Genomic DNA, 25,690 nt, shown 5'->3' with positions numbered 1-25,690 from the left:
ATTATTTACTTACATTATTTTAATACAGTTAGCATGGAGTTTGGCTCCATTCGCAGCCCAGCAGGCTCAAAAGCAGCCTAGCTACAGGGTAACACAGAGAAGGTTACTGCCTAACTACTTACATCTTCATCTAATATCTTGCATGTTTTGCAAGCTGCTCAGGTGCTAAGCAAAGCTTTAGTGCTAAGAAAGCATAAGTCTTCTGAGGTAAACCTGCACAAGTTAAATGGGCAGACATTTCAACCACTGCTAGATATACACTTGCTGTGCTAAGCAGGTAAAGGTCTCAGCAGATCTCCTGGAAGCACTTAAGATAGCTAAACCAAGCAGCCTACCCTGAGGTTTAGAATTTTTGAGTCACCTTAGAAAAAAAAAAAATAACACACGCAAGACCACCTTCATGCAAAACCCACGGTTACTATAACAAAAGCCTGAAACTTCAAGTGAAATTGTAGCTAACATGTGCCTTGATGACACTTTTCCAATCAGTTCTTTCCTGCAAGCATCAGACATTTAAACACCATCCTTGTAGCTGTAAGATAAGCTTGTGAGATACTTGGTCCTGAGTGGACTGAGGCCATCCTGATGGATTTTCTTCACAAAGCACTGAGGAACAGAACTCACACACTGAGTGAGACAGGATCCCTACAGAGATGTAAAAGCTGCCAGTCTCTCACAAGGTCTAGGATTATTTATTGACCATGTCAGTAAGCAAGATAAATATAACTTTTACTCTCTTACTTGCATGGAAGGCATTTCCTAGCATGTCTGCTGCTCTGTCTAGCAACATCATAAAGGATTTTGAAGTACAGGAAATTATGTTAACAGGAACGTCTAACTTCAGCCAAAGATGTGGAAGGTGGTGGCAGTAGGCTGACTAAGAAAGAACAGGTCTCAGTCCTCCACTTATTCTTCCTCAAAGTTCTGTTTTGCTTTTTCCTAATACAAGTGACTAAGACAGCATCAAGCAACTACTAAGGAGCAAGATAAAATCGTTATTCACTGTGAATTACCACTATCTTAAAGGGATTTATTTTGACAAACATAATCACAGGTGATGAAAAGAAGTGAAAAGTAAAATGCTTCATTTTGCCTCGCCTAGTTCCAGTAATGCCCAAATCAGTTTTGGAAGTCCTGAAAGTCAGTTCTGAGAGTATGTTTTGTTTTTGTTCTAAATAAACCAAAGATTTCTGCTATGACAAAAAAAAAGTATTCATTTTTATGTTACGTTTATAACAAGTCTTTAAAAGAAAATAGTTACAGGTATTGAACAGCATCAGACTTCGAAAGAAAAAAGGTAACACGTACAATACAAAAATACAAAAAAATATTTTTTAGAACTTACAAACTCAAAAGTCTAAATAGTCAGAGTTTTCCTAAAATAATAATACTAAAACTAAAAAAAAAATACACTTCAAGATGCACTTTCCTTTCTGCACTCGCAGGTTCAACTTCAGCATTATGAAAGTTTTTAAAGGGAGAATGAAAGAAATTAACATACTGAATTCCATGACCAGTTCCAGGCTGGAATTAATTTAGTAGCTGGCACTATCAGGTATTTGAATTAAAAAAGAACTGTATGCTTGTTTGGAGAGAAGGGGTTGTTATTGCTGTTGATAACTTTCCGTTTAACTAGTTCTGCTTGTAAAATGGTTTAAAAATATACAATTAAATTAGACTGAAATTTATACACTTGTTAATAGGTTTGAAATCCTACAGCACCATTCTGCAGTATGACACCTAGGAAATTAAATTGAGCAAACTAATGTCATCGTTGACAAGTGCTACAAAAGGCAGGTGGGTAGGAAAAGGCTGAGCTTCAGTCCTGAAGTTGACTCTTGTTAGAAGCATTAGGACTGCAAATACAGCAATCTTCTCTAACCTGATAGTGTTCACTGTGGTCACCAGCATCAAGGCATATTTTTCAAATGGCAAAACAGGGAAAGTGCATCTTTTTATTTTTTCATACTTAAGCAGTAAGTTACCGATTTTTGGTGTGGCTTTTATTCCTTCTAGGCATTTTAAAGAAAGAAAAATATTTCAACCAAACGTGAAGCTTAATGTACATTAGCTTGTCTTTTTGGTAGTGGTTTTTGTATACCACATGGAAATGCTAACAAGCACTACTTGAAGCTAATGATTTAAGAGGAGCACACTGAAAATACTGATTTACCTTTGTAGTGAATATTCTTTACAGACTGTATCTAATATACAGACAAGGCCCATATCCTGAGGATGAAACAGGCCACAGAAGGTTACACATCCTGCATGAAGTCTTAAAATTAGAGCTAAGTTATCAGAGCCACTCAGAGCAACATAATTCCTAGTTTGCAGAGACACAACAAAAGGTGACTGCAGGGAGGAAAAAATCCAGGTTGTATTTCCTGCATAAGTTTATATTCAAATTAATAGTCCACTAACACTTCTAGCACAAGACAATGCTGACTCTCTTTAGAAGTATTGCAAAGAGTCAACTGCTTCTCCTGTTATAAAGAGGGAGCCAGAAGTGAGAATGCAAAAGGATTCAATGTTAACCTCATTAAAGAGACAGTAACCTTTTTCATCCACCTTAACTACTCATTGACCAAAACCAGAAAAACAGAATTAAAAAAAATTAAAAAAAATCTTAAAAAGGTACCACTCCAGTTTCTTTATTATCTGTAACCTTTTGAAACTAATCACATGGAACTACAAAATTAGCAAATGCCTTGAAATCTGTATACAAAACATAAATTACCTCTAATTTCAAACTCATTTATTAGTGTACCCCTCAAACTCTTAAAAAAGTGGCTCCAAAGATAATCTTATAACATTCTTAAAAAAGGAAACTGCTCCTTTAATGTTACACCCTCCCCCCAAACACCCAACTCTCAATCCACATCATTTAGTTATTTTCTTGGTCATGGACATTTCCAAGATGAGATTTTATATTTCGTTCCCATAGCTTCTGGTTGTCAGAAAACCCATGCTTTCCTTTGTTGAAGGAATTTGGTCCTGCTGAGGTTGGTGTATCCCTGTAGAAAGTAAAACAAGATCAGTTAAGAAAGTCAGCTCAACTATAGCAGTTTGTGCAACATGACGCTAAAAGCACCAATTTCAGGTCCAACCTGCCACCAGAAACTACCATGCGTTTCCTTCCCTTACATCAGGAGTCCTCTCTATTAGCACCTATAATTTGGCCACAGAACTGATCTTTATGTGGCACATCAAGAAAGAGGAAAGCGATGGGCCAGCAGAGGAAGTGGGAGGGGCAGTAACTGCTGCTCTGAAGAATTTGTTAAAAGCACTACAAAATTGAGGATCCAAATTTGCTCAAGGAGAATAAAAATCCCATTGAACAGCAGTGAACCTCCAGGGGACTGACTTTAAAAGCAGTCTCTCATGACAAACACCTTTAAAATATACATGCTCAAAACTCATCCCTAACTTAGGTGAAGCCTCCTCTGAAAATACCATAAATGTGAGATGGTATAGGAGCAATCCTAAAATAAATGGACAAGCAGAAGAATTACATCGATTTGTGTTAAAAGCAAACAAGTTATTCTTTGTCTCTCTGAAAGAGGTGATTCTGAAGTTGCACAGAAGTTTAAAAATCTGACCAGACTATCCTACTTCAAGGCAATTTATAAAATGGACAACTAGAAGGAGACAAAGTTTAGCAGCAAGCAGGAACTCCCACCCACTACCTTTCCAAGAAGAACACAAACTTCTATTTAATATAGAATCAATCTCCTCCTCAAAAAGAAGGCAAACAGGATTCAAAGTGCAAATGTAAATGTGCTACTTTAACCTACAGCGGAACATTTGAAAATAACTGTATTAACATTTTCTTGCTTCTTGAGAAAACCTTTTTGATCTTAGTCTACCTTCCTATATTTCTAAGCCATCTGCAAGATCTGACCCATGCTGCAGAAGGTATTTTTAATGCACTCACACTTCCCCAAAACCACAGTTAAAAGCTGACCTACCTTCCAATATTCTTCATGCGCATCTTAGCTTCTGGAGGCATTTCTTCAGGTTCACTCTACAGAGAGAAAGGAGGTTAAAGTGTGGCTGGGCACTACCTTTTGAACATTTCAAATGCCTGACAAGATAAAGTACAGAGTACAGCCCTATGGAAAAGCAAAATGACTTAGGACAAAACTGAGGTTTGACATAAAGAAATACAAGTTCCTTTGCTCACCTCTATGTAAGAAGGATCAGTAACATGACAATAAAATACTGAGCAAAACAGAAGCAGCATAACTTTCCTTCACTCCCCCTTTTATTAATTCCAAAGAAAGCAACCATTAATTCAAACTATGTGGGCATCTCATTTTCAGGGAAAAGTTATCAGCACTTTAATGATTTCTTGAGCCAATGCAGAGCTACAAAGTTGCACATTCTTAAAGAGAAACACAGGAGATGTTTCTGGGTTGACAATCCCTGACATGTATGTAAAGAGCCTTAAATGATCCACTCTCTCCAGCTAGCTCTAACCCACACCAACGGTACTTCAAGTTGTGTTGATCACTGGTTTATTACTCACATCTTCATCTTCATTGAAAGCTGCTGCTACGGAAAGGGTTTTTGGAGCAAGGGTTGGAACGGGCTCTTTAGGCTTCTGGAAAAAAACAAGTGCAAAGGTAAAGTAAGTCTACTAACTCAAATAAGCTACCCTTGGTATTTTGGTAAAATGAAGCCAACATCTTCACTGAAACATGCAATGGTGTGGGGAGGGGAAGTGTTTCTGTTATAGAAACAGGCAGATAACATAATATAGAAACAAGCGGATAACATTTTCTCTCTAATGAAAAAGGAAAACAGCTGCTATTTGTGAGAGACACTCCAAACAGCAGACAAAGCCTTCTCATTACAACTTCCCATAAGCAAGCCGTAACTTTCTTGCACGCTGCAGGCATATGCAGCTACTGTAGCATGACATGAGCAATTAAATCAGAACCTGAGTAAGTTGTGATATTCAAAATTTCACTATGTCACTGTTTCCACTATTCTGTTGAAGTATTCTTATCCATCAATTCCAAGAAGATAAATATTGTCTTTTAACAAGATAACAGCTTTCCTGCTTAAAACAATTCAACATCAGTGGCTCAGAGAAGGCAGCTTTGTCCATTTTTCTGAAGTCTCAGCTGGCCCGTTTGCACTTAGACCCCTGAATGTGCCCGTCTGCAGCTCCCTCCCATCTCAAAGTAACAGAACATTCTCTTCATTTTCTGCAGATCTCTAAAATGCTGGCATTGGAGGTGCAAGCCTTTCATAATTATAGTTTGAATTTCATCCAGACAAGTATCTATAACATATCCATCACAGCGCTATGTGGGAAGTGTAAATTAACTGTACTAAACAGAGAAGCAGCATCTGACTTGTCCTTGCCCAAGCTAGCAGAAGACTACTTCGATAGTAAAGACACGCATCAGATTCATACCTGAACAAGTGCAAGGATGTCTTATACTGGACAATAAAGGGGTTCAAAATTCTTAGAAACCTATGTAACAAAGCCTCATCTCTTGCATATAGTATAAATGAATCACACTATCCTTGTAAAGAACAGGCAAAGTCATGAAACACAGACTATACCTCCCCATGCTAAGTAAGATCTTTGGAGTGGAAGATGACTTATTAAACTACCTAGAAAGTACTAGCTTTCCTGTAGCTTTAAGCAGGCTATGCAACGAAGCTCCCAGCACTCATTTCAAAGTAGCCTGTATAGTTTAACAAGCCTGCCCATTTTCCACAGGAAATTATTCCAGACCTATCAAATCTCATTACAAGATTATTCTGTATGGTCAAAAGATGTACAGCTTATTTCAATCAAGTCTTATGCTTCCTGAAACAAATGACCTGGTATTAAATTGTCTTGAAGTACTTACACAGGCATGACCAGCTGGCCCTGCAATGCTTCCTTAAACATTATCCAAGTTAACCTCATGTAATTCAAGGTTTTCCTTCTGCAAGGAAGCATCCCCAAATTTCCCCTTTTGCCTCAGTTTCACTAAAATTAAAAGCCCTCAGACAACTTACATTTGCTCCTAGTTTGATGGATATTGCAGATGCCTTCTTTGTTGTCTGACTGCCGATGGAAAATCCAAACTTGGACATTTTGGCAGGAGCAGGCTTTGTGGTGAAGTCTTCAGCTTCTTCGTTAGCTGCCCGTTTCTCTGCGCTGCGACTCGAACTTTCTCCTCCATTACTGGAAGAAACAGTCTTAGTTTTCACAGGTTTTTCTGCCTCTTCTTCAGGTCCTGGTGAAGTCGAAACAACTTACCAAGATGAGCTATTTTTACTGAGCAGACTGATGGGAGCAGCAACCTCAAAAAGCATTATACTTTGGGTGCAATAGGTAAGGTGTTTTTAGTGACAGCAGTTTCCACCAATGTACATCTAGTGGACAGCAAAACACAAAGAGAAGAAGAAACTGCAAACACTCCACTACTTGTCAAGAATTTCTTGTGTATGAGCCAGGAAAACAATCTTGAAGCACCATCTCTTTATTTAGTATGGAAGTCAAAGGTTATGTAGTAAATTAAATGTAGATGACTAAATCTTTTTAGGGTTTAAGTTGCCATAGATAAGCTTTCATAATTGAAATCCCAATTCCAAATCTAAGCTACAATTAATTCTACTGAATTTCTATAAAAACACGTTCATGCCAGTCTCTAGGCTTGTCTGGCACAACTCTAAAATCGTGGAAGTGACTACAGTGAGGCCAAATTTCTCAATCATGTTTCAAGTCACTGCTTGTCCGCATCTCATCTGTAATATATCTGCCAAGCTCTGTTTGAGGAAGGAATCAGCACGAGAAAAACATATATATAGAGTTCATCTTTTCTGGTTTTGTTTAAAGTCATGGAAAACATAGCAGCGGAAAAATGATACACAGAGGAAAAAAAAAACCCACTCAAATCACATTTTCATTCCTATACACTTGGCTTCAGCTACACCAAGAGACAAAGGTGTCCCTGGTAAACTCATTCTAAACATACAAATGCTTCATCAAGAATATGTTTCTCTGCTGCTGCAATAAGCAAATCATTGCAGTAGCAGAAGGGGGTTAAATGCAGTGGGGACTGGACAGGGAAGTGCTCATGCACTCATCAGTCTAAGAAAAACTGGAGCTAGCACCAGTTCCTCATTGTACCAAGTGGAGAAGAGGACCCTCCATGCACAGCAAATTCAGACCATCAGGGAAGAAAGCTTTTTGTGCTGCTTTCTAACAGCAAAAACCTATTCAGTAAGATAGAGCAGTAGGAGAGTAGCTAGTCTGAACTCAAGGTCAACAAGATTGTAGCTCTGAGAAAAAAAAAGGAAGCAAACAAGAGGAGAAAGAAAAACTTGGGACACCATCTATATATATTTTTCTGCCATTTCCCAAATCATAAGCAACAGAATATAACCTTTCTACCTCACTCTACCAGCTAGCAACGTAAGAAGTGATTTGAACAAAAACTGATTAGTCACCTTTGGAAACATAGCAGATCAAAGAAAAAATTCCAACAAAACACAAAACAAACCACCCAAAACCCAGCCTGCAATCAATTTCACTATTAAAAAATGGTACTAATCTGCACCACTAGAAATTCAACACAGAAAATATCGATATAAAAGTGATAAACAAAGGAGGAAAGAGACAAAAGCAAAATTTACACAAGTGACCTTGGGTACTGGTTTTCTTAGCACAGTTTCCAAAACAGCAGTCTGCAGTCCATCAAATCACATTAAAAGAATATTCAATTGCAAGTCCAGCCTACAGCACTAGAGACTGTAAGGTGATCCAAGGGCAGGTAGACAATTCACTACCCTTAGAGGCATTGGGACCATGGGCCTGAAAATCATCTTTTTCTAAGATAAAAGATTTCCAGCAGCCCTTATCTCAGGTCACTCTGTACCACTGCAGGTCCCTACACTAATGCTAGTTTGAAGCTAATTAAACTACAGCTTACTTGTTTGGCTGCAAATTCCAGAATATTGCTAAGCCCAAGATGAAGCCAAATACAATTTACCCACATTTGTTTTCTTACCAAAATAATAAATAGCTTCTCTTTCAACACCAGCTCCTATCTCCACTGCATTCTCAATGTTACTTCTATCAGGCTCCACTTAGGACAAACTGTAGACTGCTGAGAGAAATACTTGCTGAAGGAGCTATAAAAGGCATAGGACAATTGGGGTAGGTGGGGAGAGAGCCATTGCGCCATTCTATTTCCGCAGGGAACAGAAAAGCAGGCCTGTATTACTCATTAAACAGGCATTTCCCATCTCCCATGCCAATGCATATGTATTTTCAAAACATTAAGGCTTCTTTATAATTTCCTAGAGATGTTAAGCAGGTGCTACTTCACCTATGGAAAGCACCAGTACTATTTCAAAACTAGTCTGACTAGTGCTCTTTTCATGGACCATGGCAATAAGAAGCTGTCCTACTTCACAGATGAGTTTCAGTAAAACTACGTAAGGGGACAACTTTCACTGTCTAGGTGATTTAAGGGGCAAAGATTGACAATGCCCCATGGAGTGTGACCACTGGTGGCAGCAGGAACAAACCAGCCACAACTAAGTTAACTTTGGCTTTTGCCAAGATCAGTGGGGTCTACGTTAAACACTCTAAATTGCTTTCCAAAATCGTCAGGGAGTAAGTATCCCTCCTTAGATCTAATGGACCAGAATTCATTAAGACCATGTTCCAGCACACCAAACAAGCAGACAAAGTGGTATGGATAACTGACAAACTGATACTGTTCAGTTGCTGTACTACTAATAAAAATAAATAAATAAAAAAGAACACATATAAAAATCCCCATTAAAGCCAAGACAGAACCAAGAGTCAAGAAACGACAAAAAATTTAGTATTATTGTTCATGGTTTAGGGATTATCAAGAATAACATTAACTGTTGAGCCTATCCTAATAGATTTGCAAGTCTGTTTTAAGTTTTCAACAGATCAAATGCTCTCTCTGCCTACAGATATACTTAAAAACTCCAAACAAACAAAACCCAGAGAAGGGGCATGAGGATGATCAGGGGGCTGAAGCACCTCACATACAAAGGCAGGCTAAGAAAATTGGTTCTGTTCAGCCTGGAGAAGAGACGGCTGCATAGAGACCTCATAACAGCCTTCCAGTGTCTGAAGGGAGCCTGCAGGGATGATGGAGAGGGACTCTTCATGAGGGACTGCAGCAATAGGATAAAGGGTAATGGGTTCAAACAGGGGAAGTTCAGCTTAGATAAAAGAAGTTCTTTAATGTGAGGGTGGTGAGGCACTGGAACAGGTTACCCCGATCTTAAGGTCCTTTCCAGCCCTAAACATTCTAAACCAAAACAATAAAACAGTGATAAGAAAAACCCAAGCCCTTAATATTTGCAATTTAGATTTTAAGTTGGGGAAAGAAAGGAAATAAACATTATTAAAAATTCCAGGATATCTCACAGTAACTCATATGGAAGATGACAGGAATGTGCATAGTATAAATACCATAAAACCAAACAGAAAACATGCACATTCATGCCAAGCAAAAAAATCAAGATGCTTAAAACGACACAAGTAAGAACTATTCACCGTACTCATTTTTGAAAGGTACCACAGCTGCTAAAAGCTGGTCCTTAAGGCGTTGTTTTCATCCTTGCCAACAGCAATAACCAAATTTCTTGCAATACACGGCATAAGTACACCGCGTATCTTTATTTTATTTTATTTTTAGTTTATTTTTCGGAAGGAAAGAAATAAGGCAAGGAGAAACCATCCCCTTTTCTAAAAAGATCCTTTAGGGCTAAGGCTAATCCTCAGGCCTGGGAGAGGGCAGGGCCAATCCTCCGCTTCTCCCCCAGCGCAGCCCCCTGAGGCTGGGCCACCCCCTCTACCCGCTATTGTCCGGCCCAGGCCTGCCCTGCCGGGAGCAGCGTACCAAGATTCCCCCACCCCTAGGAAACCAGCCCGGGCACCCGCCCACCCCGCAGCTGCGCGGCGAGAGGCACTACATGTTCACCTCCTGCGGGCTGCGGCCGATTCGCCTTCGCCCCCTCAGCTCCGCCGTCCGCCATCTTCCCCACCTCCAGCCTCCCGCGCTGCGCATGCGCACTCGCACCGCCGCGGCAGTCCCACTGCCCCCTCCCACCGTCCCCACCCTCCAAGGCGCAGCTGGAATGACACAGCCGGAAGTTGCGCTCTCTGCACCGGCAGGACAAGTGGGAAGGCGGAGGGTGGTGTTGTGGCGCACGTCTTGTGGGGAGGCTCGCTGCGCTCGTGGATGCAGCGCCTCTTGAGACTGAATGAAAGGGGTATTGAAATAGGGAAATATAGGCTGAAATATAATCTAGGTAAATTAGTTCTGCTTAGTGATCATCCTTGTATATGATAAATGACCGTAGTTGACGTGGTTCTAGGACTTTGTAACCTTGCACAAAATTTATGGTAAGCAAAACAAACTAGCTGATGTTCAGGATGAGTTGTATCTGAGTTAACTGATAAGTAGAAGGATGGGGAGAAATCATTCAATTAGGTCAGTGGTGTTACTGAACTAATTAAGCTGGCATAAGCATTTATCTACTGCGCATGCTTCAAAGGCTGCCAGGACGAAAGTTCAAAGAACGGCAAAATGATGAAGATTGTTCGAAGAAGTAAACGACACCTAAACACCACTACCACATTTTCGTGCGCATGCGGGAGAAACTTTCTAGGAGAATGATGTAATGTTTAAGTAACCTCATGAGTATGCATGTACATAATGAATATGTATGCTTAGTGAGTATGAGGACCGATTGCTTAGCAATACGGCAGAGACACGCTAGGAGGAGCAATCTTCCGTGTCTCCCAGCGCTGCAATAAAGAATACCTGCTTGTTAACTTAAAACTTTGTTGGCGAGTTCCTGGAGATTTCTCCGAATCAATTTGGCACCCCGGATGGGACCCTCTCTGCTAGGCTGCAGGACCCGCTGAGGACAGAACTCCCTAGGGCCCTCGGGAACTTGACCTCTCGACTTAGATTGCTGCAGGAGCAGACAAGAATCATCTTTACGAAAGGTATTCTTTTATATAGCCTGTAAGATGCAGGAGGCATCTTACATAAAAACTAAATTGGTTTGGTAAGCATACGCAAGGTTTGGAAGCCGCCTGTAAATCGAGGTAGGAAATCTCGTAGGTAAAGGCGTATACCCAGCTGCTAGCGTCCGTTTGTTATACACCTGCAAGACACAGGGCGCGTCTTGTGGTTTAGGCCCTGCAAGATGCAGGGGGTGTCTTGCTGAAGCGGTTATTGATTTTACTGGTATTTGACTTATTTTGTGGCTCGTTGTGGTAACGATTTTGGTATTGGCGACAGGATGTTGTAACTGTTATTAATTGTTGTTTGATTGAATTTAGTCTCTGTCTCAAGTATTAATTGTTATTTGTTTGATTGAATTTAGTCTACGTCTCAAGTATTGTAACTGTTGGAGTGTGTCTTTGAGATCCCGTGTGTGTGTGTGAATGCGAAATTAATAATGGGAAATCAACAGAGTGAAGAAATCTTGAAAAAGAGTCCTTTAGGGTGTATTTTGGCACACTGGAAAGAGCTGGAAGGGTCTCCTGGGAGCTCGGTAAACAAGAAAACTTTGATAAAATACTGTAATCAATGGTGGCCTTTAAGTACTTCAGAAGATAAGGAAAAATGGCCTAAGAAATGGAACTCTGAACTATAAGACATTGTTGCAATTGATGTTGTTCTTAAGGGGACAAAGAAATTGGGATGAAGTGATGTATGCAGATATGTTTTTCACTTTAAGAAACCACCTGGAGTGGCAGACGGAAAGCAAAATTAATATAGCTCTGCCAGATCCCTTAATTTTGGCTTTGGAAAAAGACAGGGAAAAGCAGAAAGCTAAGCTGGAGGATGTTGTTGAGCCTATGATACTGGGGAAAGCTGTTTAAAATTAAAAAAACAGACTAATCGGGAAGATAGACTGGAGAATTATGTATCACAGGTACCTCCGAGAAGAACACCCTCTGCATCTGTCCTATCTGATATTGATAAGGTGGAAGAAGTTGCTGTCACTGGCAACAAGCAGCAGATTCACATTCAGAGTTAAGAAAGGGTTAAAACAGAAGTGCTGTTTCAGAGGCAGGCATCTGCAGCTGTTGCAGAGCAGGGTGAGCAACTGTGAGGAAAAAAAAATAAAAATGGAAGGAGCTCACGCAGCTCCTGTGTTTAAAGGTATAGACATGATACAGGGTTAACCAATGTACAAGGGGTTGTACAAGTGGGTTAGAGGAATTCGCTTGCTTAAGCAAAAGTATTGTCTGTACCTATCATACCTACTAAGCAGAACAAAGGCACTAACTATTGATAAGGGAAAGCAGACACCTGGTTCTGTTGACAAGGAAAAGCAGATGCCTCATTCTACTGATAACCAGCTTTTGATAAGGAAAAGCAGACGCCTGAAGAGGGAGAAGCAGATGGTTTATGGCTGGGACACCGACCAAACCCTAAGGCCATACGTGAAGACTAAAAGGTGAAAAGTTCAATAAGAGGAAGACTCGTTTACTTCATCTTGAAGACCCTTACCCACAGGAGGAAGACTAATTTACTTCACCTTGAGACCCCTGCCCATGACCAGAGGGGGCACTGCACAGGCGCAAAGGACCTTCTAGCTCATTATAATATGAAGCTGGGATAGGACATGAATATGTATAGGCGTACTGTGAAACCTTATGAATATATATAACTTTAGAGAATAAATGTAGAGGGAAACAACACTGAGGTAAGCATGACCTTGAGGAATTATCCCTGTGCGTCTCAGCGCTGAATAAAAAGCATACCTACTTTACAACTTTAACGAGTTATGGAGTCAATCCACATATCAGACATATTGACAGACTATAGTCCCGAGGAGAGTAAGAATTTATCAGATAAATACAAACAGAAATAAAGGAAGAAGCATGGACAGCGTATAGGAATCGGGAACAGGTAAAGAAAAAGCTGGGTCGTGCTATAGCCACGGCTACAGTGGCTGCTTTGGGAGAAGTGGAAACTGGTGGAGGGACTGATGTGAGGGAATGAGGCAGAGGTAGAGAAGGAATGTCAGGCAGTGGTGAAAGAGTGAATTCTTCTCCTATGAGACCAGATCAGTGTGCATACTGTAAGGAATCTGGATGTTGGAAGTGAGACTGCCCTAAAAGGAATACCTACAAGGTAGCCTCAGTGACTGAGTTAGAACTAGGCTGATGGGGACCTGGGGAATCTATCCTAGCAGATCCACTGGTTAAATTAAAGCTAGGGACTAAAGGAAATGAAGTGGAATTTTTAGTGGATACAGGAGCAAAATATTTGGTGTTGAGTGAGAGGGAAAAGAATTTGTTACAGTTGTGGGAGCTACTGGCCACCAAGGGGGGAAAAAAAACAAAGGGCATTCTTTCTGAAACCTTTAGAGTATAAATTGGGAAAACAAATAGGAATGCATAAATTTTTAGACGTGCCAAATTCTCAAAAAAAATCTTTATTAGGGTGAGAAGCAACATTTAAAGAAGGCAAAATGGAATTAAGAGTTAAAAATGATCAATTAAGTGCAGTTTTGAGTTTATCTTCAACAGAAAAGCAAACAGGAGGACCTCCCTGAAATAGAAGAAATCCTTAATCCAGGTATATCTGGGAGTATGTGCATCTGAAGTTCCAGGTAAGATGAAAAATTGCTTTGCCTGTTGAAGTAGAAATAAAAAGGGGGGCCTGCCCAATTAGAATAAAACAATATCCCTTAAAATTGGAGGATCAAAAGGAAATCAAAGAAATCATTGATAATTTTTCAAAATATAGATTATTAACTGAATGTGAATTGGAAGATAATACTCCTATCTTGCCAGGAAAGAAATCCAATGGAAAAAGTTACAAGATCTCAGAGCAATTAACAGAATTGTGGATGATATTCATCCAGTAGTATCCTTATATCCAGTAATCCATATACCTTATTGACTAAATTGAATAATAATCAGAACTGGTTTACCATTCTGGACTTAAAGGATGCATTTTTCTGTCTGCCCCTGGCCAAAGAAAATCAAAATTTATTGGCTTTCGAATGGGAAAACCCAGAAACAGGAAGGAGGACACAGGTCACTTGGACAATGTTACCTCAGGGATTTAAGAACAGTGTGACCTTTTCCGGAAATCAATTGGCAGGAGAACTGGAATCCTGGGAAGCACCCACCCAGACAGGCACTTTACTACAATATGTTGACAACCTGTTAATTGCTACTGAAACTGAGAAAGAATGTGTTCAATGGACTGTAGAATTGTTAAACTTCTAGGACTAAATGGATACTGGGTATCTAAATCGAAGGCTCAAATAATTCGAACTCGAGTATCTTATTTAGAATATGAAATAACAGGAGGACAACAATTTGGAGCAGCTCGGAAGGAAGCAATCTGTCAAACACCACGACCATCCACGGTTAAAGATCTCCAGACATTTTTGGGAATAACAGGGTGGTGTCGACTCTGGATCCATGATTATGGTGTTCTGGTAAGACCCCTATATGAGCTGCTAAAAGAAAATCCAACCATTTCTAAAAATGGACAGATCAAGCTGAAGAGGTGTTTAAAAGTTTAAAGACAGAACTCGGGAGAGCTCCAGCTCTTGGGCTCCTGGACTTGGACTATAGCTCTTTTGGCTATATTCCTATGAGAAACAGGGAATAGCTTTGGGGGTTTTGGCTCAAAATTTGGGACCTTATAAAAGAGCAGTGGCCTATTTCTCAAAACAGCTGGATGAGCCCAGTTAAGGCTGGCCTGGATGCCTGAGAGCAGTGGCAGCAGTTATCTTAAACACAAGAGGCCTGAAAATTTACACTGGGACAAAAGATTACCGTGTTAGTGACACACACAGTATCAACTGTCCTAGAACAAAAAGGTACTCATTGGCTATCGTCATCGCGTTTCTTGAAATATCAGGCCATCCTGGTAGAACTGGATGATGTGGAAATTGTGGTCACTAATGTTATGAATCCAGCATCTTTCCTTCAGGAAGTTCTCACCGAAACATTGGTTCATGATTGCTTGGCCATTATAGAGACAGTATACTCGAGCCGACCAGACCTGAAGGAGGAACCTCTGGAGGGTGCAGATTCCTGGTTTACTGATGGCAGCAGCTTTGTTAACGACAGTAAACAACAAGCAGGATACATCATAACTACAACTTCAAAGGTAACAGAAGCTAAACTATTACCCTCTAACACCTCAGCACAAAACACAGAAATAATAGCTCTGACTAGAGCCTTGGAGCTGGCAAAGGACAAACGGATAAACATATTGACTGATTCCAAATATGCTTTTGGTGAAGTTCATGCACATGGAGCAATTTGGAAAGAACGAGGACTTTTAAATACCCAGGGAAGACAAATTAAACATGCAATGGAAATTCTACGATTGTTAGAAGCTGTACAATGACCTAATGAAGTGGCTATCATATGTTAGAAAGGACATCAAAAAGGTAACTCTGATCAAGAGATTAGAAATAATTTGGCTGATCGTGAGGCTAAATGGGCAGCAGAAACAGAAAGAGTTGAGGTGATGTCCTTAATTTCTGATGGTAAACAGGTAATTGAGCAAAATAAACCTAGGTACTCTAAAGAAGATATGAAACTAACTGAAGACTTAGAAGGACAGGAAAATGAAAAGGCCTGATGGGCGAGTAGTGATCCCCTATAATCAATTATGGAAGTTCATACAAGAAGAGCATAGCAAAATTCATTGTGGAAGTAATGCCTTGTATAAACATTTAAACAAACAGATCATAGGAAGAAATTTCTGTACCATAGTGCAATTAGTGACAAAACAATGTCAACTATGTCTGAAATATAATCTTAAGACTGAAAATAGAATCAGGTAGGGACAACTGGAAAAGGGAATGATCCAGGACAACAGTGGCAAACAGATTTTTCTGAATTACCTAGAAAAGGAGGTTATTGATACTTGGTGGTATTGACAGATACTTTTTCAGGGTGGCCAGAAGCATTCCCTTGCAGGGCAAAAGTGATTAATGTGCTATTAAATGAAATAATATCTCATTTTGGGAGTACCAGCAACTATTTCCTCTGACCACAGTACACATTTCAGTGCAAAATTACTACAAGAAATCAGCAAGAAATTGGAAATGGATTGGCAATTACATGCCCCATATGGGCCTCAGGCCAGTGGGTAAGTGGAAAAAATGAATCACTTAATTAAATAACAACTTGGAAGGATTTGTCAAGAGACTAAGTTATATTGGTATCAAGCATTACCATCTGCTTATTAAGAATCAGAACAAAACCTCGGTCAAAGGAAGGAATTAGCCCATTTGAGATTCTATATGGAAGTCCATACCAATCTCAGTTTAAAGGGGAGAGCCTTCAAGAACTAGGAGAAGGATACCTTCAACAGTTCTTAGTAGACTTAGGAAAACAGTTCGAAAAAATAAACAGCAAGAGTGTTAGGGACCAGGGCCAGAGGTTTAGATTACCCTATTCATCTTTTTAAGACAGGAAATTGGGTTTATATTAAGAACTTTACAGGTAATCCTCTTAAGGAGAAGCAGAATAGACCATATCAGGTGCTGTTGATCACCTTCACTGCAATCAAGATAAAAGAGCAACCTGCTTGGATACATTACTAAGAATTAAGAAGGAGCCAGAACCAGAAAAACACCAGAACTGAGAAAAAGTATGGCACATTGAGTGTTCAGGACCCACACATGAGACTACATCTATCATAATTTGGACTTGTATAATAATAGGTGTAGAAGCATGGAATCAAAATCTGTATCTGAGATTGATACAAAATGTTACCAGTGTCTTAAACAAGAGTGATTGTTAGATCTGTACTCAGCTACCTAAATCAGGAGAGAGACCGGGTATTCCTTTAATTGGCTTCCCCTTTAAGACAAACTGGAATAGATTGTGGCAAGATCCTGTTTATACCAACAAGAGCCATACAAATTTATAGGTTTTAAGGATTCAAGCCTTGAATATGTCAGAAGTTAAATGTGACTGCAAGGCAACATGTCAGTAGAAATTACCCATATTACAGCTGGGCAGTGCAACTTCATCTTTGAAAACCTTTAACTGGTTATTGGAATGTTCCTGAAGGAAAAGGGTGGTATTGGTTATGTGGAGAAAATGCCTAAAAGGCTTTGCCTCCTAACTGGAAAGGAACATGCACACTAGGAGTAGTGATTCCCGACTTTACAGTAATTGACATTCATCCCTCTGGAACCTGGCTTTGTAGTTTTAATAAATAAATCAAACGAGGATATAATCCCATAGCAGAGCAAAACACTGCTTTTTTTTTTGTTGTTGTTAGATAGATTATTCCATCTGTAGGTTTTAGTGAATTAGAGAAAGTGATTGTAAATAGCAGCAATTGAGGAAATGGGAAATTGAAATGCTTATGCTGTTCTAGCATTACAAGAAGAAATAACCAGCCTGTCTGAAGTAGCACTCCAAAACCGAGTGGCATTAAGTACACTGTTAGCATCTCAAGGAGGAGTTTGTTCTGTAATCAATGAAAATATTTTGTAAGGTGACGCAGGATGACACCTCGTGGTGATTTGAGGAAATTTGGGAAAAATTAACATCATGGGTACCCAGTCTCTCCTGGTTGAGACAGTTATTTTTAACTGTATTAGTAATAATAGGAATGGGTTTGATTACAGGTATAATAGTCATGTGTTCCTTTTGGTGTTGCAAATAATCAGTAATGAACCAAGAGAACAGTTAAACATCAGATAGAAACTGGAGAATATTTTAGAAAAACTCTAGAACGGAATGATTTAAGAAACTTTTGCAAAAGAATTTGCAAAGGAATAGAAAAAAGGGGTATTGAAATAGAGAAATATAGGCTGAAATATAATCTATTATAAGTAAGTAAATTAGTTCTGCTTAGTGATCATCCTTGTATAAGACAAATGACCGTAGTTGACATAGTTCTGGGATGTTGTAACCTTGTAAGAAATTTATGGTAAGCAAAACAGAACATGTAGATAATCTGAAACTAGCAGATGTTCAGGATGAGTTGTATCTGAGTTAACTGATAAGTAGAAGGACATGGAGAAATCATTCAATTATGTAGTGGTGTTACTAAACTAATTAAGCTGGCATAAGCATTTATCTACTGTGCGTGCTTCAAAGGCTGCCAGGACAGAAGTTCAAGGAACAGCAAAGTGATGAAGACTGTTGGAAGAAGTAAACAACCCCAAAAGACTGCTACCACATTTTTGTGTGCATGAGGGAGAAACTTTCTAGAAGAACGATGTAATACATAAGTAACCTTATGAATATGCATGTCCATAACAAATACGTATGCTTAGTGACTATGTAAAGACAGATTGCTTATCACTTGCACAGAGACATGCTAGGAGGAGCAATTCCCCGTGTCTTCTGGTGCTGCAATAAAGAATACCTGCTTGTTAACTTAAACTTTGTTGGCAAGTTCCTGGAGATTTCTCCAAGTCAATATTTAACGGTATGTAGAGACTTATAGATGGACAGGGCCACGGGGTTCTCAGTATAAGGCACGCATGCAACCAGAGGGCCAGAAGTCTTCTCTCAAATCAATACCAGCCTTCCTCCTCTTGATAAGGCCTGAAAACAGCACGAGCTGTAGTGAGCAATGGCGGCGTTTTCCTCCTCCCCAAAGCACTAATCTGTTCACAGATCAGGAGTGGCTGTAGTTATGGAGGAACAGCAAGTAACAGAAGGCATGCTCTAGCAGCACGCCTCCATATTGTCTCTTCTTCCTGTGAGGAAAATAGGCTGCCCAAGAAAGGTGGCCGGTCCTTGCACCCAGGGTTCTGCAGGGAGTGGGGAGGCCGCCCTCAGCAGCACGTGAAGCACTATGTTGGGGTATAGCTTTGCATACTACCCAACCATGTAGAGCTCAAAAGAAGTGGGTCTTTCTCCAAGCTCATGGGCTCTCTGTGTCTAGAGGGCCCTGAGCTTAACAGGTGGTGATGAGTAATACTGGGGTAGCACGTCCTCTTTTTTCCACCCCCTCCTCATAACCCTGTGCAGCAAGAGGTGAGACAGGGAGTGGATCACCACCAACCTCTCGTGTATTTCAGGTCTACTCTTCAAAACTGCTCTTAGATTTTCAGGACAATCCCCACCACGTATCATTAACTTCAAGCATCAGGGCAGTCAGACTAATTCAAAAAACATTTAAGCACCCATAAAAAAAAACCCTCCGTATTCTAGACAGCACAAAGAACTGTATTGAACAGTGTGCCCATTGTAGCTCTGCATTCTGAATGCAGATCTTCACAGAGACACCCATCAGAGACACATTTTCTGCTGTAATACTAAAAGGCTCTCTGCTCCTCTATGTATTTCCTAATAATACTGTTTATAGAATCATAGAATCGTTAGGGTTGGCAAGGACCTTAAGATCATCTAGTTCTAACCCCCCTGCCGTGGGCAGGGACACCTTACGCTAAATCGTATCACCCAAGGCCTCGTCCAACCTGGTCTTGAACACTGCCAGGGATGGAGCATTCACAACCTCCTCGGGCAACCCATTCCAGTGCCTCACCACCCTAACAGGAAAGAATTTCCTCCTTATATCCAACCTAAACTTCCCCTGTTTAAGTTTTAACCTGTTACCCCTTGTCCTGTCACTACAGTCCCTAATGAAGAGTCCCTATCCAGCATCCCTATAGCCCCCCTTCAGATACTGGAAGGCTGCTATGAGGTCTCCACGCAGCCTTCTCTTCTCCAGGCTGAACAGCCCAAACTTCCTCAGCCTGTCTTCATACAGGAGGTGCTCCAGTCCCCTGATCATCCTCGTGGCCCTTCTCTGGACTTGTTCCAACAGTTCCATGTCCTTTTTATGTGGAGGACACCAGAACTGCACACAATACTCCAGGTGAGGTCTCACAAGAGCAGAATAGAGGGGCAGGATCACCTCCTTCGACCTGCTGGTCATGCTGCTTTTGATGCAGCCCAGGATACGGTTGGCTTTCTGGGCTGCAAGCGCACACTGCTGGCTCATGTTCATTTTCTCATCAACCAACACCCCCAAGTCCTTCTCTGCAGGGCTGCTTTGAATCTCTTCTTTGCCCAACCTGTAGCTGTGCCTGGGATTGCTCTGACCCAGGTGTAGGACCTTGCACTTGGCATGGTTAAATCTCATCTCATAAGCTCAGTGCTTTGGGAAATCTGTATTACATGGACTGAAAACAGGCACTTGGGGACAAAAGTCTTACACAAAGGTATGTCTTTTTTTTTTTTTTTTATTTTGGTAGGGTCAAGATATTTGACTAACTCCCCTTCACCAGGGACTTCATTCATGCCAGACAGAACCCCCAGAAACAAGCTGTGCAACTCCCAAACTCATGCTAGGTTTCAATTGTTTTAGTTCAGCTGTCAAAAGTGAATTTGTCTGCACACCAAAAGTGGCTTCAGGAAGTAATGGAGAAAAATGTCTTCTCTTTTGTCTTCACCAACCTTTCAGAATAAGGTTAACCTGTGAGTAGCCTCCATCCACTGCAAACCCAGAGCACCGAGACAGTCTCTGAAGAACAAACTTCTGATTCACCTTTGTCCCAGCATGGTCCAACTAAACAGACTGATTTTCTTTGTACAGAGCAGTTTTTTAGAACAGATCAGGTAATTTCTTTTACAGAATTTCAAACGTGAATATATTTAAACAGCTGGAATACCAAAGTAATTAAAAAAAAGCCTAACTACAGTCCTTTCAAACTTAACCAAAGGCATGTTTAGAGATAAAGAGCTGAATAGTTTCAGAAGTCCTGAGATATCAGAGCATTCAAGGGCACAGTTTGCCTGTTTAAAAAAAAAAGAAAAACACCCAACAAAAATAATTCTCTTCCTCATCACTCTACTTCTGTGTCTGCTTCTTAGAGTAGTTCTTTGCAAATTGCTTTCGTACTTCTTCCTGCCTCTTTCCAAGTTTAAGAGTGTTGATCAGGCTTAAGGTTTTTTTCAGTTCATGTACAGGCTTGTTTACAAAGCCGCAGTATTTCCTTTTTGGAACAAATTCAAGAGCCTTCTGCCAGTCTCCGGTGTCTTTCAAGGTTAATAAAATGTGCATCATTTGATCCAGTGTGAGATTTTTGGCACCAGTATTCCAGAGCAAGTACTTCTCTAACGGAAGGGCCGCAGTCTCCAGCCCCAGTCGCTTTGCTCGTGCTAAAGAGACCCCTGTTTTTATGTTCCTGTCAACCATTGACCCCACAATATAGATTTTATTGTGATCAAATGTTTTCATTACTTTGGGAGAATCAGCAGTCAGATAGATAAGCTTTTCCTTTGGAAAGACTTCTGTGTAGCACTGGTCTGTCACAGTGATAAGCAGTTTGCCCCACGCCTCCCTGTAATGCTTGATAAATTCCTTATGATAGAGGCTATTGTCTTTGAAGTTACAGAAGTGGATGTGGAACGGATCGATAGATCTTCGATTGGTACTTTCACTCAGTACTATCTGTCTCACTGTATTTGCCACTTCTCGGACAGACATATCTTTTTCAAAGGACATGTCAAATACTAGTGGCTGGCCAAAGACCATCGACTGTGCAGCCCTCCAATTGCATACTTTGTCCATACAGTTGGCCCACAAACATATGAATGAATTCTTTTTGGTCACACCAGTTTCTGAAGCTTGCTCTTGTGCTTCTAGCCTCCTTTCCCTTTTCTCTTCCATCTTTCTTTTGTCATTTTTCTTGTGAAGTTCTTTGAGATACAAATATTTTAAATATTTCTTTTGAGCTGACTTGGAAGTACATTCCATAAAGGTTTTCAGTTGTTCTTCGGTGATATTTTCTGGAACTGATTTGCCAGCTAGTCTCCACATCTCCAGCATCTCACGTGCAGCAGCCAAAGTGGCAGGCTCCTTATGCTCAGAGACCGTCTCATTGACTTCTTCTTGCAACCCAGATTTCATTACCTTCTTCCACGCATCTAAATCTAGTTTTTCTGAGGGACTGCATGAATTGTCCTGCTTCAGGAAAAGTGATAAACTCAGAGTTCTACTGAGTGGAAACAAATCCTTTTTCATCCCATGTTGTGCAGCAAATGGGAGGACAGAACTTCTTATGATTTTTTTCAGAAGCAAACTGGCAGACTGCATACTTAGACATGTGCTGTGTTCAAATGCTCATCTGCAAAACAGTAAGAGAGGAAAAATTTTGTCAGGAATCAGAAAAAGCACCACCACACACAGATCTTCATCCTTAGTAAGACTGACAGACAGCAACTTCTTGGGAAATACCAGAAATTCCTACTTCCACTATTACTTTTCTAATGTTTTCTACATAAAAACAGCGTCTGTGGCACTGCTGCAAATAGACAGTCAGCTCTGCTGCTTGTAACAGCAACACTTACTGCAATTCAAAATGTGGTCAACCAACCTTTAAGTATTGTCTGAAATCTATTTAAATTATCTGTATCATCTGACAACCCAATCAAACCCCCTCACAATCAAAATGCTTCATGGAGACCAAAAATATATTTATATAGCTCAGAGGCGTGGGCCTAATTTACCTAAACTATGAAAATGGACAAGGTGCTTCATTTTGTAACATTTTCTGGAACAATCCTGTCTCCCAGAAGATCACATTTTAGCTTCTACCATTGTATTTTGGAAAAGCTTTATTTGCAAACTTGCAAGGTTTTTCCTCTGCTTTGCTTTTCCACAGGGCAGGTCACTGAAACTACTAATGCTACTGACACCAAAGGCACTCGTACGTCCTGTGAGACCCTTGTTCGCGGCTCCCTCAGCAATGCCTGCATTCACACCGCACTATGAGCCAAATCAGACCTGATCTTAGGGACAGTTAACCAGGAGGTGGAGAATAAGCAACCGTAACAACCTGTAAAACAGCCCACAGCTGAACCAAACCGCGACAAGCTTGGCGACACCTCCAAGCACCGCGTACGCACCACAGCACTCCCCAGCGCGCCCCGCTCCCCATGCTGCGCCCGCAGGGGACAGCTGTGCTGGGTAGCACGGCACGACAGGTCAGGGAAGCGAAGGGGCGCTCCCATGATCACCCGCGGGGCGCACGACGGGGTACCTCAAGCACCCCAGGCCCCCGGGTCTCTCAGCCTTAGCCCTCGGTGGCGAGAAACACGTGGCGAGAGAGGCCTCCTCCAGCGGCTGCGCCCGCACCTGCCAGAGCTGCTGCCTCGCTCCAGCCGCCAGGCGTCCGTCTCGTCCCGCGTGGGAAGGGAGGGAGGGAAGGAAGGAAGGAAAGGAAGAGGCTATCGGACGCGGCTAACGGCGGCCTTACAGCAGCACCGACCACTCCGCCATGTTGTGTTCACCTCACGGGGAGCAGCCTACGCGTGCGCGGGGACGGCCCAGTCCTCCGTTCATTCTCTCTCGGCTGCGGAGCTGCGCTTATTGGCTGCCCCCGGCGTTCCGCTGCTGCACCTTAAGGTTCCGGCTCTCTCTCCTCTTTCCCACGGCGCGAGGCCCTGCGGAGTACGGTGATCCCGTGGGCAGGCCCGAGCTGGCGGGAAAGGACTCTACAGGGGCCCCGCGGGGAGCCTTCGGGCCCTGGTGCGGGGCGGGGTGTAGGGCAGGGGCCAGCCGCCATGCTGGGCTGGGACGTGAGGCGAAAGCCTGAGCCCGAGGGGTTGTCAGTCCGATGTGGTGGTCAGGAATTTCTCTTTTTAAAATAGCATAGAAAGGTTTCACTTATTTTTGACGGGGTTTTTTGTTGTTTTGGGTTTGGATTTTTTTTTCCTTTCAGGTAGGGTTTTCGGTTGTAGCCGTGGCCTGGCAGGATGAGTTTTGTGCTGCCCAAATTGACCTGTAAGAGGGAAGTGGATCAGGCAATAAAAATCGTGGCTGAGAAGGTTTTGGTTCTCCGGTTTGGAAGAGATAATGATGCTGTCTGTCTGCAGCTCGATGATATTGTAAGAGTTTTTTTTTTTTTTTTTAACTCTACTAGTTCGTTAAAACTTTACTGTTGTGTACAAGTGACTGTGATATGTTACTTTTGGTTAATATGGTGTCTCATGAAAATTGTCATAACTAATATGAAATAATACTATATTCATAAAGCTATTTGAAAATTAAGAAAACATTGATGTTATTGTAGTGGATGTATAAAGTTCTTGAAGTAGGTAAGGCATGATACTCTAGCCCTGATTAAGCTGGTAAAACATAAGAGGAATGGGTTTTGTAAAGCTTGCCACCCTTTTCCTCTTGTGGTTTAGTCTATCTGTCATCGAATTTTCTCACTCTTTTCAGCTTGCAAAGACAGCTCACGACCTAAGTAAAATGGCAGTGATTTACCTGGTGGATGTGAACAAGGTTCCAGTGTACACCCAGTATTTTGACATCAGTTATATTCCATCTACTGTATTTTTCTTCAATGGACAACACATGAAGGTTGATTATGGGTATGTTATCCTGCCAGGCATTATCTATTATAACTTTCAGAATTCTTAGTCTTTCTCTATATTACCGTGTCAGGGGAAGGTAACGTTTGAAAACTGTAATGTTGTTATACTAGCATCTGCACTGAGAATTCCATAGGAAGCCAGAAAGATGTATTTTCAATTTCAAATGCTGGTGCATTAAGTAGATGCCAGCTGTGAAACATGCCTGAATGTAAAATATAGTATGATTAAAGTCTTGGGCATGACACTGCACCTTTTTGGATGTTAGTGGTGACAGTATACTCCTGATTTGGCTATGCCATTACCAGTGCTGTTCATTCTTTCAGAATGACCACGTCAGAGCCCCTGATGCCACTGTACATCTTTTCTTGTTGTTAGGTGTTTTTGCTTTGAACACTTTAGCATTACAATTCTACCTTTATCTTATGCTTACATTTAGGTCTCCAGATCATACCAAATTTGTAGGAAGCTTCAAAACAAAGCAAGACTTTATAGATCTGATTGAAGTGATTTACCGTGGTGCAATGCGTGGAAAGCTCATTGTGAGAAGTCCTATTGATCCCAATAACATTCCTAAATATGACCTTCTCTACCAAGGAATTTAATGGGTTAACCTGAGATAAAGAATTCTGGAAATAGTGAATGTTCTAGAACCCATTTTTTCTTCAAGCCTGTTTAGCCACCTCTGGCACTGTGGGACAGTTTGAGTATTTACGTTGATGGATCATATTGATCTCGTTCTGAAAACAGACATTCTGTCACCTCATACTTCTCTTGTGAATAAAGCTACACATTCATGCTTAGAACTCACACAAGTGACTATTCTTTGAGTTGCATGCTGACTAGCACCTACAAAACAGGCAGATTGTATGCATCCTCGATTATGGCATCTGCAGTACAGCTTTAAGTGAACGAAGCCACCACATAGTCTATTAATTATCTAGTTAGTACATTTTCAATCAGATACGGTAACAGTAAACTTACCTTTATTAAAATCTATGCTTGCTCTCAAGAGCATTCAGCTGACTGCCTTTTCAATGGAATTTTACACTTTTACCCATTACTGGACAATGGGATAGAAGCTTTTTCAAACAGGATTAGAGGTGACTGAAATCTGAAATGGATATAAACACAAAAGAGAAGTTTACACACTCTTTTCTCTGATACCCAGTGTTAATGTTCAACATTTTGGTTTTTCTGTCTGAGAACTGAAGGTGTAGGACAAGGTTTTATCATCCATCAGAGTTCTTTTTTTCAGCTACTGAGTACTTTCAGTTCCCACAGGATTAAACTGGAAATTCAGAATAACCATTTTGTTTACATTCACTT

The 25,690-nt window shown here is 41.0% G+C and overlaps 3 protein-coding genes and 1 long non-coding RNA gene across 7 annotated transcripts; 2 read left to right on the top strand and 2 right to left on the bottom strand.

Moving 5' to 3' along the window:
• Positions 1-1,214: 1,214 nt before the first annotated feature.
• Positions 1,215-10,060, bottom strand: PCNP (PEST proteolytic signal containing nuclear protein). Of its 2 annotated transcripts, none has more exons than XM_057413005.1 (5): positions 9,981-10,060; positions 6,022-6,242; positions 4,529-4,603; positions 3,969-4,024; positions 1,215-3,014 (listed from the first exon to the last, which is right to left on the bottom strand). In XM_057413005.1, the coding sequence occupies exons 1-5, from the start codon at positions 10,033-10,035 to the stop codon at positions 2,885-2,887; spliced, it is 537 nt and encodes a 178-aa protein (XP_057268988.1). In that variant the 5' UTR covers positions 10,036-10,060; the 3' UTR covers positions 1,215-2,884. The 2 variants fall into 2 exon arrangements, with proteins under 2 accessions (XP_057268988.1, XP_057268989.1); XM_057413006.1 differs by lacking the exon at positions 9,981-10,060 and adding an exon at positions 9,559-9,577.
• A 4,305-nt stretch (positions 10,061-14,365) lies between these two features.
• Positions 14,366-18,246, top strand: LOC130601142 (uncharacterized). Its single transcript, XR_008972603.1, has 3 exons — positions 14,366-14,481; positions 15,028-15,161; positions 18,125-18,246. It is a non-coding gene; the product is annotated as an uncharacterized LOC130601142 (long non-coding RNA).
• Positions 18,247-20,135: 1,889 nt separating this feature from the next.
• Positions 20,136-23,294, bottom strand: TRMT10C (tRNA methyltransferase 10C, mitochondrial RNase P subunit). 2 transcript variants are annotated; one of them, XM_057413003.1, is made up of 2 exons: positions 23,276-23,294; positions 20,136-22,110 (listed from the first exon to the last, which is right to left on the bottom strand). In XM_057413003.1, the coding sequence occupies exon 2, from the start codon at positions 22,077-22,079 to the stop codon at positions 20,832-20,834; it is 1,248 nt and encodes a 415-aa protein (XP_057268986.1). In that variant the 5' UTR covers positions 22,080-22,110; positions 23,276-23,294; the 3' UTR covers positions 20,136-20,831. The 2 variants fall into 2 exon arrangements, with proteins under 2 accessions (XP_057268986.1, XP_057268985.1); XM_057413002.1 differs by lacking the exon at positions 23,276-23,294 and adding an exon at positions 22,822-22,927.
• Positions 23,295-23,324: 30 nt separating this feature from the next.
• Positions 23,325-25,167, top strand: TXNL4B (thioredoxin like 4B). Of its 2 annotated transcripts, XM_057413008.1 has the most exons (4): positions 23,325-23,390; positions 23,707-23,872; positions 24,210-24,361; positions 24,801-25,167. In XM_057413008.1, exons 2-4 carry the CDS (start codon positions 23,741-23,743, stop codon positions 24,964-24,966), a joined length of 450 nt encoding a protein of 149 aa, XP_057268991.1. In that variant the 5' UTR covers positions 23,325-23,390; positions 23,707-23,740; the 3' UTR covers positions 24,967-25,167. The 2 variants fall into 2 exon arrangements, with proteins under 2 accessions (XP_057268991.1, XP_057268990.1); XM_057413007.1 differs by lacking the exon at positions 23,325-23,390 and having other exon boundaries at positions 23,640-23,872.
• Positions 25,168-25,690: the final 523 nt, after the last annotated feature.

Source organism: Pezoporus wallicus, unplaced genomic scaffold (assembly GCF_028554395.1).
Source record: "Pezoporus wallicus isolate ANWC-B61680 ecotype Strahan unplaced genomic scaffold, APGP_CSIRO_Pwel_v1 contig_6484, whole genome shotgun sequence".
NCBI classification, from domain to species: domain Eukaryota; kingdom Metazoa; phylum Chordata; class Aves; order Psittaciformes; family Psittacidae; genus Pezoporus; species Pezoporus wallicus.
The sequence above is the reverse complement of the archived record's forward strand: the minus strand, read 5'-3'. Positions and strand labels throughout refer to the sequence as shown.